The sequence below is a fragment of the Musa acuminata genome, chromosome BXJ3-7 (genome assembly GCF_036884655.1).
Source record: "Musa acuminata AAA Group cultivar baxijiao chromosome BXJ3-7, Cavendish_Baxijiao_AAA, whole genome shotgun sequence".
NCBI classification, from domain to species: Eukaryota; Viridiplantae; Streptophyta; class Magnoliopsida; order Zingiberales; family Musaceae; genus Musa; species Musa acuminata.
Window position 1 is genome coordinate 10078598 of NC_088355.1, and position 14602 is coordinate 10093199.

The window sequence follows — 14602 nt, forward strand, 5'->3', positions numbered from 1 at the left end:
TGTGTTGACTCTGAAACACCATGGCTCTGGTATCTAAATAATGCTCTTTAGACTGTTGAGACGTCTATTTGATGAACCATGTAACAAAGTTGTAATTTTTCCAGAGACAATATATTATTGTTTTTTTTTTCTGACTCCATTTTTTACGTTGCAAGTAGTTTCTCTCCGTCTATGTATCATTTTGAGTATAAGTCATATTCATGTGTTGTCCAACAAAAGGATGTATAATTTTTTTTCCTGTTAATAACATTAGGTCTTAGCTATGGCATGTAGTTTTTTTCCATCTTACAATCTTCTTAGAATATGCATATTTCTGTCCATCCATTTCTCCTCTTACATAGACTGATTAAATTTCACATCATCAGGGTCCTATTGGATGGCAGTCATTATCAGATTTTGGGACTGATATAGAACCCTTTCTCTTCATGGACACTCGAGCTGTAAATGCAAATTGGAATGGTGGGCTTAGTGCTGTATCTTGGGAAGCGTCCATCCAAAAAAGCATTGAAGAGGAACTTTATTCTTCAGTTGAGGTATTTTATGAAATGACAACTTATGTTGTAATTGATACATATGTTGTATAGATGTATGTGTTTAATATGCATGAGAGATGACTACATGCTTAGATCCACAAGTGCTACTTTGTTTAGAATATTTTGCTTTGGTAAAGTCATCCAGTAGTCTGATATTGAGAAAGTAGGAGTAATGTTGAAGTAACACAATTGTTGTAAAGTACTTGCATCTGTGATCTGGACAAAAAAAAGGACCTAAGTGATCTGGGATGTCTTTGGACTGAATTCAAGGGCCATAAGATCTGGGGTAGGATCATAAAGTTTATACTGTGGATAATATGATCATTTGATTGCATGACCTAAATTCTTCATGCTGTTAAATTCTAGCACAAAGAGGATATGCACTTTATCTCTTTTGACATTGATTTCTTTCACTATTTGACTGACCAGTTATTCATTAATGGGTTTACAAGGAATAAGGAAGCAAGTTATCATATCCCATCTCGGTCTATCAGTTGGACCAATACAATAGTTCCAATATGCTGGTGATACCAGCTGGTACCATTCAGGGAAACAAAGAAAATAATGTATATTTGTTTTGTTGTCAGCCTTTAACTACATATATAAATTCTGATAAAAAAATTATCATATAGAAATAGTGTGATAGAAAACTATATTACATCATTGGTAATATACTTTCTTTTCTTAAAATTCTAGGGCCCACATGGCTTTTGACATTGACAAATTTTAATGGTTTCTTGTATTAATTAACTCGGTTGCAAGATGCTACCATGTCATGCTATGAAGTGCCATGCCATTCTGTTGGTCATGAGACATGGAACTAACTGGTAAAAATGGCCTTTTTCATCAATCTTTGCCTTCAGTCTGGATCTTTATACCTGAATAGTATGCCCATTTTATTGGCCGTGATGAATGGATCAGCTGGGATTCAAGCATTGACCTTGTGCTCCATACAAGTAGTTCATTAATTTTCATCATTATGAATGGTTAAGACCTACCTGATAGGAAAGCAGATGCTGTTCTCACAATTGTTCTATATAAAGTTTGAAGGTATTAGAGTTTATAACTAACTATATAAGCGGTCTTATTTATATATAGTATGTGTAAATATATATGTGAGGTTTTATTGTACTGAATATTGAGACTAAGCCATGTTCCATTTTTCCTTCTTGTACTTCCCTAATATCCTCCAAAATCTTTCTCTTGAATCTCTTTTTAAAGAATGGAACTTTAAGTTTTTTACCAGTACTGGATACATCTCAGGCATCGATTCTCATGTGATACTCAATATATGCTTGACATATACTTCATTTGGTTATCAGCTTTTCAATAAGCAGGTTCTTTGTGGATATTTTAGAGATGCTTGGAGATATTTTTAGAGGTCCTTTTAATGGTTACAAAATTGAAAGTTGACTTTAGGTTCGTTAATTTTTAGATCATTTGTCTGAGAAATAACAGATTTAAAGTCATGACTTTAGCCTTATTTTATCTTACAATTTTATTGAAGTTTATAAATTCTCATATCATACATTCTGTGAAAGTTTATTGAAGATGAACAAGCTAAGAATGTTAGCTTACTTGGTATTACCCTATGGGATAATAAGCTATTGTGTTATGGAGTGGATGGAACCCAATGTTAAGCCATTGTTGCTTGCTGTCGTTTCGGGTACATTCCCTCCTTTTCTCCTTTCCTAACTCCTCTTCTTCCTCCACTGGTTCCTGTTCTTCCCTCCTCTTCCTCCTTCCTCCTCTTTGGTATGTACCGTGTATCGACATGTATTGATCAGTACGTACCCATCTGAAGATTCTCAACTGTGACCGAAACAGCCTAGAGGCACGGTACAATGTTCCTTGCTTACGACATCCACTCTCTTATAATTCCTCTCTTCTCTAATACTCAATGGAGCTAAAGGCTATTCCATACTGGCCGCATCTTGGTATCAGAAATATTGCATGAATTCCATGTAATAATATGAGAAAACATTATATATGCATCCCAGCGATAACTTATCCATTTCAGACAATCCAACTCAAGTACTTCTGCAGGATTTGTACCAATCCTTTTATAAGGCTGCTCCAGCATCCTTTCGTGCATGAAAGGATTGTTTCATTTCTTGCGTGAAAGGACTTGACTTCATATGAGATTTGTCTGAAATGAAAATGCTGGTTGTTAGGATTCAAGTATATATTTTCCGATATTGTGATATGGGATATATGTAATCCCTCCGTTATTGCGACACTGCCAATATGGAATAGACTGTGGAGCTTTATCGAGACACAATCGACATGGAATAGATTGTGGATGTTGTAAAAGAAAGTGGCTATACAAGGATTCGTAAGTGGATATATGACATGGAATAGACATGGCTCCGGTGAAATTTAAAGAGGTGAATTGTAAGAGGAAGTGAATGTTGTAACTTGTAAGTAGGTTTCCTGATCTTGAGAGTTAAATAGAGAGAGGATATACAAGGATTTGTTTCAGTATATGAATTCTGTGTGCTCCAAAACATTTTATTCTCCAGCTAATAACCCAAAAATACATAAACTTTCATTGACATAAACGCAAAAGAATTCTTTTAATATTTGAATTCCTTATCCCTCTAACAATCTTGTCATCCAAGTGATAATCCATTACTTACCATCCAAGAAATACTTCCATTCACATTGATCTTGGATTTATTTCTGGTTTATATTATTCCTTCACAAGGATGTCAGACCCTTAAGTAGGGAGATTGTAATCCCATATTGGAAGTCAGAAAGGACTTGATGAGTTTACAAGGGATATATAGAACTACTACCATTAATTTGGATGTATTTTGAGGACGTCATACCTTAAGTAGGGAAGATTGTAATATCCCAATTTAATCCTATGTTGGAAGTTGGATAAGACTGGAATGAATTTACGAGGGATAGATAGAACTACTACCATCAATTTGGGCTTAAAATTTTGGGCTAGTGGTTCAGGATTTAACAAGTTAATGACTGAATTGTCTCATCGAGCCATGTTGTGATAGGTACTATGGCACAATGTTGTAGCATGAGATTGCTTGATTATCTTTCATTTAAGAGATATTAGATATCTAGACTAGTTAAAAATCTAACTTAGATTGAAATTTCGGACACTAGTAGTAGTAGCTCTATATGTATGAGACATTACAAAATTGGGAACCTCCAAGAGCTTGGCTGATCTTTTTATTTTTTATCACAATAAAGTCAGCTTATTTTATATGTCACTCTTCTAGCTTTATTTCATAATTTAGACTTCTAGTTAATACCTTCCAGAATCTTGTTCTCTTCTTTTTGACTAGAGAAGCGCATGGTAGAGGCAAACATTCTAACATAGAAGCCTAGGTGTATGCCAAGATCTAGTGGAAACGTTTCATTTAAATTTTTTCTTACTGTATATCTTGTCATATTCTATATTGTCTTATAGAAAATTGTCATATCAGAGTATCGGTGTTGGACATTTTGCCGACACCTATAAGGTAGTCTACTCTAACTAAAATTTTAATTGTAGATAAGAGAACTTTAATTCTTCATAAATCAGTTGACTCATTAGTAGGTGTAAATGAAATGCAGTTTTTACTTGTCTCTTGTTAACAACAGGCAATTTATGTATTTGTTTGTTAAACTAGTCTTTTATGAGAGAGATAGATGAGTAGTAGTAGTTATCAAATATCTTTATTTCATGTGTTCTTGCAGGCAAAAATAGGTAGTTGATGAAGGATTTAAATTATAGTCTGGTACCATTTTTAGCAACCACATAGTATCATTTAATAAAAAAGAAAAAAGATGAATGGTTGTGAATCAATATTGAGCTATATGACTGGTAAATACCCATCCATACTGAATGTTATTATTAAAATTTGAAACTAATGGCTGGTATCACTCCTGATGGTACCTTCATTTTTGATATAATGATGAACCCTGCCATAAAAATATGGGGCAACTGCAACAACCTTTCTGTCACAATGTATGTTAAATAAATAACAAAATATCAAATTAGTATTACTGAGTAGCTTTGCAGTTTTTACTAAGATGTAGTTGTAATCTATATGCTATGCAGGAAAATTGGTTCTGCCGAAATATTAGCACGTTAAATCAGGCTTATTCTCATAGCATTCAATGAATTCTGTTTGTCTGAGCCTGTTTCAGATGAAGGTCAATTCTGTAATTTATAATGATATACCATAAATAACTCTTTTATGCAATGCATTTATTGTCCGATCCACCATCCAAGCTGACTGGTGGCTGGAAGGTTACATGGCTGTATACCTCTGTGAACAGTTGGTGGAGCCAGAATGCCTCCAGCTTCAAAAGAAAAAGAATGGAAAAGTTAAGAAAAAACCCTAACCTTGTTGATCTGCATCAGAATTGGTATTGATCTTTGACGAGAAATACCTCGGTCCATGCAGTGGCACCTATTTGAGGTGCTGTGCTCTCATATGAGAATAAGTATCGTTTTAGTCTTTTAGCCAAAACTTAAAAGAATATTTGTAGTTTTCTCATTACAACTGTGGTTTTCTTTGTATATGTTCTTTTTCCAGCCTTTATAGCATGTCTGATGGGTCTTTTCATAGATAAACTAGCATATATAGTCAGAAGCAGCCTTTGGCAACAGAAACACAGCCATGCTTATGAATGATGCTTAAGATTCGATTTGAATGCCATACTGTCTTAGGTCTTTAAAGTTCTTTCCAAGCTATCAGGGCTAGATATATCTTGATTTTGTTTTGTTTTTTTGTATTTCAGGAGAAGGGCTTTGGAGTTGAGCACCATCTGCATCGTGGGCGAGCATTGGCAGCTTTCAACCATCTTCTTGGAGCAAGAACTCTAAATTTGAAATCAGCCAATCCACGCCAACAAATATCTGGAAAACCTAATATACAGTCAGACATGCAAGCAATTCTTTCACCTCTAACTGAAGGCGAAAGTTCAATCCTCAAAACTGTATGGATGCTTTTCTACTTTACCTTTATTGAAAACTAATTAGAATACTCTGTAACTTAACCTTAAGAGTGATCATTTTCTGCGTATTTGACATTTTACCATATACAAGGAGTTAGCTATAGTTGAAAATACATTTAGCTTTTGATAATGTTATCAATGTGTTTTATCATCTAGCTCAGCCTCATGAAGGGTGAAAAATATCCTCCAAAAGTATCATGGATGTACCATTATTACTAGACATGCAATTGAAAATTTAATTATCCTCCATTTCTGATTGTTTTCTGGCTTAATATATTAATATCATGAAGATCTCAATGTTTATCATTTTCAGGTTCCCCCACTAGCTATAATGAACTTTGAAGATCATGTTTTGGTTTCTTCTTGCTGTTTCTTCTTAGAGTTATGTGGCCTATCTGCCAGCATACTTCGTGTGGATATTGCTGCATTAAGGCAAATTTCTTCTTATTATAACAACTCAGTTGAGCAGAATGCACGTTATGATCATGTGTCGCCAAAGAGTTCAGCATTTTATGCAGTATCTCATGGAGGTCATTTTACTGTTTCTCTAGCTCGAGCATTAGCCGATGATTATATACACCATGATCATCTCAATATTACTAAGAAAAGCGATGTTCCTTTTAGTGATTTCAAAGATAAACCATCTCTAGCCCTTATGACTGTGTTACACCATCTCGAAAAGGCAAGCCTGCCATTATCAACTGAAGGAAGTACATGTGGCTCATGGCTACTAAGTGGCAGTGGTGATGGGCTTGAGTTCCGGTCTAGGCAAAAGGAATCCAGTCAGCAGTGGAGCCTAGTTACAAGGTTCTGTCAGATGCATCATCTTCCACTGAGCACCCGATATATTTCTTTACTGGCTAAAGACAATGATTGGGTACTCTATTTTTCTTTTCTTTATCTTTTTGGACTGTTGGTATGAAATTGTGGATCTTCGAATCATAAAAATCCAATGCCATTGCATTTTTCGTAGGTTGGTTTCCTAACAGAAGCTCAGTTGGGGGGATTTGCTATGGATGTGATCATTCAGGCTGTAAGTTCAATTTATTTTCGTACATAATTTACGCTAATTATTAAAGATGTTCATGTAAAGTGACCATGGGTATTTATCCTTCTTTCTTCTGATCTTGTAACTTTTATATTTCTCAGGCAGCCGACTTCAATGATTCGCGACTGAAGACTCACATATTAACAGTTCTAAAAAGCATCCAATCAACAAGAACTAAAACCAACTCTTCAACAACTGCAACTCCGGGAAGTAGTAGGGGCAATTCTTTCATTTCTGATAATAACACTGCAGTTCCTATAGAACTTTTTGTTATTCTTGCCGACTGTGAGAAGCAAAAAAATCCTGGGGAGGCCCTTCTATCAAAAGCAAAAGACTTACATTGGTCTCTGTTGGCAATAATTGCTTCATGTTTCTCTGATGTGTCTCCACTTTCATGCCTAACAGTTTGGCTTGAGATTACAGCTGTGAGGTAATGATGTTTCTTCGAGCAGGTCGCGATGACTTTATTTTATTATCATGATTTTTTAATAATAGAGGTTCATCACTGATACAACCATTTTCATGATCAAATAAATTTCCAATTTTCTTCAATATATGCTCATTAGCTGCCATTAATTCTTTTTTAGAGAGACTTCATGCATCAAGATGGACGATGTTTATTCAAAAATCGTAGCAGGTGTTGGAGCTGCTGTTAAGTCTACAAATTCCTTACCAAGTGGAAGCAGAAACTTTGCATTCCATTATAATAGGGGGAATGCAAAAAGAAGATGTCGAGTGGAAACCATGTCAGTGAACTCCTTGATGGGTGCATCATCTGACATTACTATTACAACAAGCTCTTCTGTGGCTTTTGTCTCTGAAGAAATTTCCAAGGAAGAAATGAAAAAAATGGCTCTTGAACAGCCAAAAGTTCCCAATGGTCCTGACGAAGTGCTTGCTTCTCTTTCAAATATGGTAGCTGTTCTTTGTGAACAGCATCTATTTCTTCCTTTGCTAAGAGCATTTGACATATTTCTACCTTCATGTGCTCTTCTTCCCTTCATACGATCCCTTCAGGTATATGGGTATCATAAACTCTTACCATTAGATTACAGTCAACTTTAGTCCAATTTGGTGTTTTTAATCATTGCAATAACTGTATGCACAGTTTAAGTAAACTATTTTTTTCCATGGTTCTTTGTAATGATAATTGTCAGGCATTTTCTCAAATGCGACTTTCTGAAGCTTCAGCGCATCTGGCATCATTTTCCACTAGAATGAAGGAAGAACCATTTCATATGCTGAACATGGCAAGAGATGGTCTGGTTAAAGCATCATGGATTAGTTCCATATCTGTAAAAGCTGCAGATGCAGTGTTGGCAAGATGTCCGTCTGCTTATGAGAAAAGGTGTTTATTGAAACTTCTTGCGGGAGCTGATTTTGCCGATGGAGGTTCTGCTTCAGCATACTTTCGTAGACTCTATTGGAAAATAAATTTAGCTGAACCCTCTCTTCGCAAGGATGATGATGTATACTTAGGGGATGAGATCCTTGATGATGGATCTCTTTTAACAGCATTGGAGAATAATGGTTGTTGGGAACAAGCACGAAATTGGGCTAGGCAGCTAGAATCAAGTGGTGCATCTTGGAAGTCTGCCAGTCACCATGTTACTGAAGCACAGGTACTTCTTATTTAGTTATTTCGATGGGCATGATAATTCTGGAAATGATTTGATTTGTAGTTAAATCAAATGTGTTGACATCTGAGATGTGCCTGAAACTTACAGTTATCGGTGAAGTTCCTTTTCGGACATTGTTCAGTATCTATAACATGCCAAAATTTTGTGAAAATCCTTATCATCAAGTAGTACTGCTTGAGTGTTGACCATAGTTCCAGGGATCAAGGCGTTTACGCTAACCAATTGTTGGATTGTCACTACCGATACCCACATCAGTCATCAGTTATATGCTTAATGCCATCAGCACATCCCATTTATCATTGTGACAAAAAAGTCATGTCATGCCCAATGAATAGTCCCACAGAAGTAGTTGATGATGGGTTGGACTGGTATATAAAGCTTTCTTACTCTTAACACCTATTAACTGACTATCATTCAATATATTAACAGTTTCCTTCTTTTTCTAACTGAATTTATCATCTGTGCTCTATTATGTTTTACGAGATTTAGAATCTTAGTACGTCACTACAGATTGCTGTTTCCATTAGATCTCTATATTGTCAGGTGGGCAGTTCTGATGCACCTGAAACACTGCAACCTTTGTTTAGTTTTGACATTTTAAAGTGTTTGCTTCACTCCAATAAGTTCCTCATAATTGAGCAACCATCATAGTATGGCCTTGCTATATAATTATTTATTTGTATCATCTTCATATTGTAAGAGTAATGCTGTCATATTTTGAATCTAATTAATGTAGTTGTTATTTTAGTCGAATGGCTATTGGACTTGATATAGGCTTTATTTGGGCTATTTATAGGCCAAACCAAGTGTTTATATAAATTCATTTTGATTCTTTAGTTTCTTTTCCAGATTACTGAGATTGAACTTGCTCTGATGCACTATATATAATGTTTTTCATATTGGAGTTCAACTTTTGCAGGCTGAAGCAATGGTGGCAGAGTGGAAGGAGTTCCTATGGGATGTTCCAGAGGAAAGAGCTGCTCTATGGAACCATTGTCAGACACTTTTCCTGAGATTTTCGTTTCCACCTTTGCAGGTCGGCCTTTTGTAAATTAGTGGACATGTTTGAAAATGCACTCACTGATATCATTTTATGCTCATCCTTGGTGATATTTAATGGGGTTTCTTTTCAGGCAGGATTGTTTTTCCTTAAACATGCGGAAGCTGTTGAGAAAGAAATTCCAGCAAGAGAACTACATGAGATGCTTCTACTTTCACTGCAGTGGCTAAGTGGAACAATTACACATTCTCCACCGTAAGTTATTTTTTATAAGTATATATGACAGCAGTCCATTTGCTTTTTTCTTGGTTAAGTTTTTGTGCTTCTGCACAGGGTTTATCCTTTGCATATTCTACGAGAGATCGAAACTAGAGTGTGGCTCTTAGCTGTAGAATCAGAAGCTCAGTTTAAGGCTGAACGTGACTTTACATCACTCAGCTCTGTTCAGAATCTGGTGGGTGGAAGTTCTACCAGCATTATAGAACAGACTGCAAGTATCATTACGAAAATGGATAATCATATAAATGCAATGTTGACGAAAGTTAGTGATAGAAATGGTACAAGGGAAATTACCTTCCTAAATAACCGAAATTCACATACCTCAGAATCTAACAGTATAGCAGCTGCAGTGAGCAGTGCAAGGATGAAGAGAAGGACCAAAATTAACCTTCCATTAAGACGGTCTGTGATAGATAATCTGGAAAGTAATAATGATTCTGATGATTACTCTGACTCTTCTTATCAGCCTAAGAACAATGGCGAACTGTCTAAATCTATGCTATCACAAGAAGAAAGCATGAATATAGAAACATCTATTTCAGCATGGGAAAAAAGAGTACAACCTGCAGAAGTGGAGAAGGCTGTTCTTTCTTTATTGGAGTTTGGACAGATAACAGCTACTAAACAGCTTCAACAGAAACTGTCTCCATCACATGTGCCAGTGGAACTTGCCCTTGTTGATTGTGCTCTGAAGGTTGCTATCTTATCATCTTCCAATAACAATGGAGAGCTTAGTGATACAATTATTGATCCAGAGATCCTTGCAGTTATTGTTTCAGCTGGAGTGTCAATCAGCGATCACATAATTGAACCATTACAGGTTTGATAATGGCACCGATCTGATTGTCATTTGTTTAAATTGCATAGCTGTTACTGGCTTAAGAGAACAAGAATGGTTCAATCTTAGATTTGATATACAGTTGTCGTGTTAGATATTTCTTATCATTTTTGTTATTAAATTACAGGCTTTGGAGTTCTTAGCTATGAAGTGCAATGAAGGTTCTGGGCGTGGGTTGTGCCGGAGAATAATTGCTGTTGTCAAATCTGCAAAAGTATTAGGCATCCCTTTTTCTGAAGCATTTGACAAAAAACCTATCGATTTGCTGCAATTGCTTTCCCTCAAAGCACAAGATTCTCTTGAGGAAGCCAAACTCTTGGTGCAGACTCACACAATTCCTGCACCCAGTATTGCGCGTATTCTTGCTGAATCTTTTCTAAAGGCATGCTTTCTGTTTTGACAGATATGAACATTGATGCTTTACTTTTATCGTGACATCTTTCTTAAAATTAATTTTTGGACACAGGGGCTATTGGCTGCACATCGTGGTGGGTACATGGATTCTCAAAAGGAAGAAGGCCCTGCACCTCTTTTGTGGAGATTTGCTGATTTTTTGAAGTGGGCACAACTTTGTCCTTCAGAACCAGAAATTGGCCATGCACTCATGCGTCTAGTAATGACAGGACAAGAAATACCACATGCTTGTGAGGTATTGCATTCTTGATTCAATGTGATCACAAACCAGATACACCACCTTCTATGCATTCTTCTCATGTTTGGGTTCATTCTTTGTGGAGTTTTGTGCATGCTAAGCTTGCTACAGGCCTTATTTGACCTTTACTACTCATCACTGATGGAAAATAGTTTCTTATATGTTTCTGAAGTAGTTATGCATATCTTCAAATAACAGTCACACAAACTAGAGATCTGTATGACAGTTGCCTTTCACAGAAAGCAGGTATCATTTAGTGTATACATTGCTTGCAGATCATAACATATACCACATATATTGATGCTAAATGATAGATTATATCAGTATGTATATGGTCAACAGGGATGTGGTTATCACAGTGACGCAGAACGAGCTACCTGACATGTTGAATTTCAAAAGTTGAGATAGGTCTACATAGATGTTATATATCTGTTGCATGGATATACATGTCAATGAAGCTAATATCTCTAAAATATTGATATCTTGCACGTATAGGGTTAAAATATTTAAGACAGCAAAAGATGGACAAGATACAAGACATTGCAGACTGTTAGATGGTGAAACTACCTATGTCAAAGGCTGCACATTAGTATTAAATCTCTTTCTAGGTAAATTCTGGGGATGGCTTATACATTATACCTGTTATCATCAAGCCAAAATAAAATTATATTGTCATAGGTAAGGCTGCGTACATTGATTCTCCTCAGACCTCACATTGGCAGGAGCCTTGTCAATTGGGTACACCCTTTTCTTATTGTCATAGGTGGTGTTTGATATAAATAGATTTTTTATAAATATTTTGTAGCTGAAGATTTAAAATCTAATTTGAAATTTTTATTTTATTTTATTTTATTTTATTTTTTGAGTATTTATATCTTGTCCGAATGAAACCTTATGCACAGCATTGATTTTATGTATTGCTGAAATTTTGACTTTTTAAAAATATCTGACAATTAGAAACATATGAGTATATTTTAAAATCTAGGTGATATGCAGCCAAACCCTACTGATATTTTCCAACAAAGTTGATTTAGATGTCCTGTAATGTTTGTTTCTCATTACATTTCATGAGGCAAGGAATCTGTTTCTCAGAAGTTTATCAGGATGAGCAAGGGCCCCTTGCGAGTTTCACCTCATTTTAGGATGGATAGTATGATGCTCTATGATACCTACTTACAAATATCTTCAATTAACTGTTTCTTTTACTGTTCAACATGTTCATTGGTAAATTACTCGTTACATTTTAGCCTTTTTTCTCAAAAAGAAAACTGAAATGGTTTTGCAGGTTGAACTCCTTATACTTTCACATCACTTCTACAAGTCTTCTGCCTGCCTAGATGGAGTTGATGTTCTTGTGACCCTTGCTGCAAATAGAGTTGAATCATATGTCTTGGAGGGAGATTTTTCTTGTTTGGCTCGCCTTGTTACTGGAGTCAGCAATTTCCATGCCTTGAATTTCATTTTAAACATCCTCATAGAGAATGGCCAGCTTGTTCTGCTACTTCAGAAGTATTCTACTGCAGAAATGGCCACTGGCACAGCTGCCGCAGTCAGAGGATTCAGAATGGCTGTTCTTACATCACTAAAGCTATTTAATCCGCATGACCTTGATGCATTTGCCATGGTTAGTATGAGTCCCTCTTTATCAGTGATTTGATGTTTCTCCAGAAGTAATTGAATCATGGCTCTTTTATGATTTATCCTTGATAATATGATTTGTCGAGGATTGGTGGATCTGGTAATTATTTCTATGAAACAAATCCGGGCACAACAAATTTGTCACTTTATATTATTTGTTTCTGATGTGTTTTCATTATAAAAGAAATTTTATCAATATAATGCTTGTCATATTTTTATGGATAGAAACAATACTGGTATGCTATACAGTTGCATGTTATTCTTAATGCCTTTGATCTCGTATTATGATTTTTCACATGGTCCATGATCATAAAAACACCTATTGAAGGTGGCTGAAAAAAGTTGAAGCCAACTATTTTCGTTTTGGGTACTGGATTCGTACTGGCATATGTTGGTATTGCCTGTACGTACTGAGTTTCAAAAAAGAATCCAGAAGAAGGGCTAAAAATAAAAAAAAAGTTTACTGCCCTGTACAAGCCATATCGGGCGACAGAAGCCCTGTCCCAGATGGTCGAAATCTTATAGCGGAACCATCCAGTTTACCTTAGTCCACGTGTTAATCAGTTGGATCAGTAAATATCCCTTGAACCAAACAATTGGATGTTATTGTAAATCTTGGTTGAAACATTTCAGGTTATTATAACTATAAATTACAAGGATTATCTGATTATTTTTTTTTATTAGGTTTGTCGGTCGCCATTTGCACCAACCTTCAACTGGTGTGGCTTTACACTTCTGAATACTACATGTTGCATCTTAGCCATTTAAAATAAGCTTTTCTTAACTGTTTTGTGGAAGTGTGCAGAGCGGAAATATAGAGAATGTTTCCAGTAATTTTCTCCTTTTCTCATACAGGTCTATAACCATTTTGACATGAAGCATGAGACAGCTTCGCTTCTTGAGTCTCGATCCTTGCAGTACATGCAGCAGTGGCTCTCTTGTCGTGACAAGGATCTTCGAACTGAATACCTGCTTGATGCCATGTGCCATTATATCGAGGCTGCTGAAGTCCTTTCCGGTATTGATGCAGGGCAGAAAACTCATAATGCTTGCGCCCAAGCTTCCCTCCTCTCCCTTCAGATCAGGATCCCTGACATCAACTGGATTGCACTCCCAGAAACCAAGGCTCGTAGGGTGCTTGTAGAGCAGTCTCGTTTTCAGGAGGCCCTAATTGTGGCAGAAGCATACAAACTAAACCAGCCCAGTGAGTGGGCTCCAGTACTATGGAACCAGATGTTGAAACCTGACCTAATTGAACAGTTTGTGGCGGAGTTTGTAGCAGTTCTTCCATTACAGCCAACGATGCTTCTAGAGCTGGCAAGGTACTACCGGAGTGAGGTTGCAGCCAGAGGGGATCAATCTCATTTTTCTGTGTGGCTCTCTCCAGGAGGGCTGCCTGCTGAGTGGATTAAGCATTTAGGCAGGTCATTCAGAACCCTGCTGAAGAGGACAAGAGACCTGAGACTGAGGATGCAGTTGGCAACGACAGCAACAGGATTTCTGGATGTGACTAATGCATGCATGAAGGTGATGGATAAGGTTCCAGAGAATGCTGGGCCCCTTATCTTGAGGAGGGGTCATGGCGGGGCTTACTTACCCCTTATGTAGAATTCTTTCACATGAGATTTTCGTGGATATTCTTCTCGAGATTGGGCATCATGGCCGAACGGTTGTGTTGACATGCGCTGGCATTAGATTTGAGTGCTCATTACTCTGGTGGTCTGAAGAGCAAGTAGAGGTTATTTTTTTGACCTTGTTTTTCGAATGTAAATGCTTATTGAGTGATTGGTATTCTTTTGGCAAAGATATATGAGCATTGTAAGTGGTCAATGTGGAACATATATATATATATTTTAAAATCAGAAGATACTATTGGGGTTGCTGATGGTCTGCTTCTGATGTAAAGCAAATTTGCTGTATATGAAACCGTTGTATCATGCAATTTTGTGATGCACAATGCAATATAGCTTTATCCAAGAACATTGTGCACGATAAAAGCTGATTCT

General features: G+C 36.5%; 1 protein-coding gene across 3 annotated transcripts in view; it reads left to right on the top strand.

Annotated features, from left to right (window-relative positions):
- LOC103991571 (uncharacterized) overlaps positions 1-14481 on the top strand; it is a 35948-nt gene extending 21467 nt beyond the window's left edge. For all 3 annotated transcript variants that reach the window (XM_009411066.3, XM_065158233.1, XM_065158234.1), the window contains exons 13-26: positions 366-533; positions 5286-5483; positions 5815-6378; positions 6475-6534; positions 6651-6979; positions 7137-7566; positions 7707-8171; positions 9109-9225; positions 9323-9444; positions 9523-10288; positions 10434-10688; positions 10773-10955; positions 12244-12582; positions 13452-14481. In XM_009411066.3, the coding sequence (XP_009409341.2) occupies positions 366-533; positions 5286-5483; positions 5815-6378; positions 6475-6534; positions 6651-6979; positions 7137-7566; positions 7707-8171; positions 9109-9225; positions 9323-9444; positions 9523-10288; positions 10434-10688; positions 10773-10955; positions 12244-12582; positions 13452-14204 (4749 nt within the window). In that variant the 3' untranslated portion in view covers positions 14205-14481. The remainder of the gene's footprint in view (positions 1-365; positions 534-5285; positions 5484-5814; positions 6379-6474; positions 6535-6650; positions 6980-7136; positions 7567-7706; positions 8172-9108; positions 9226-9322; positions 9445-9522; positions 10289-10433; positions 10689-10772; positions 10956-12243; positions 12583-13451) is intronic.
- Positions 14482-14602: the final 121 nt, after the last annotated feature.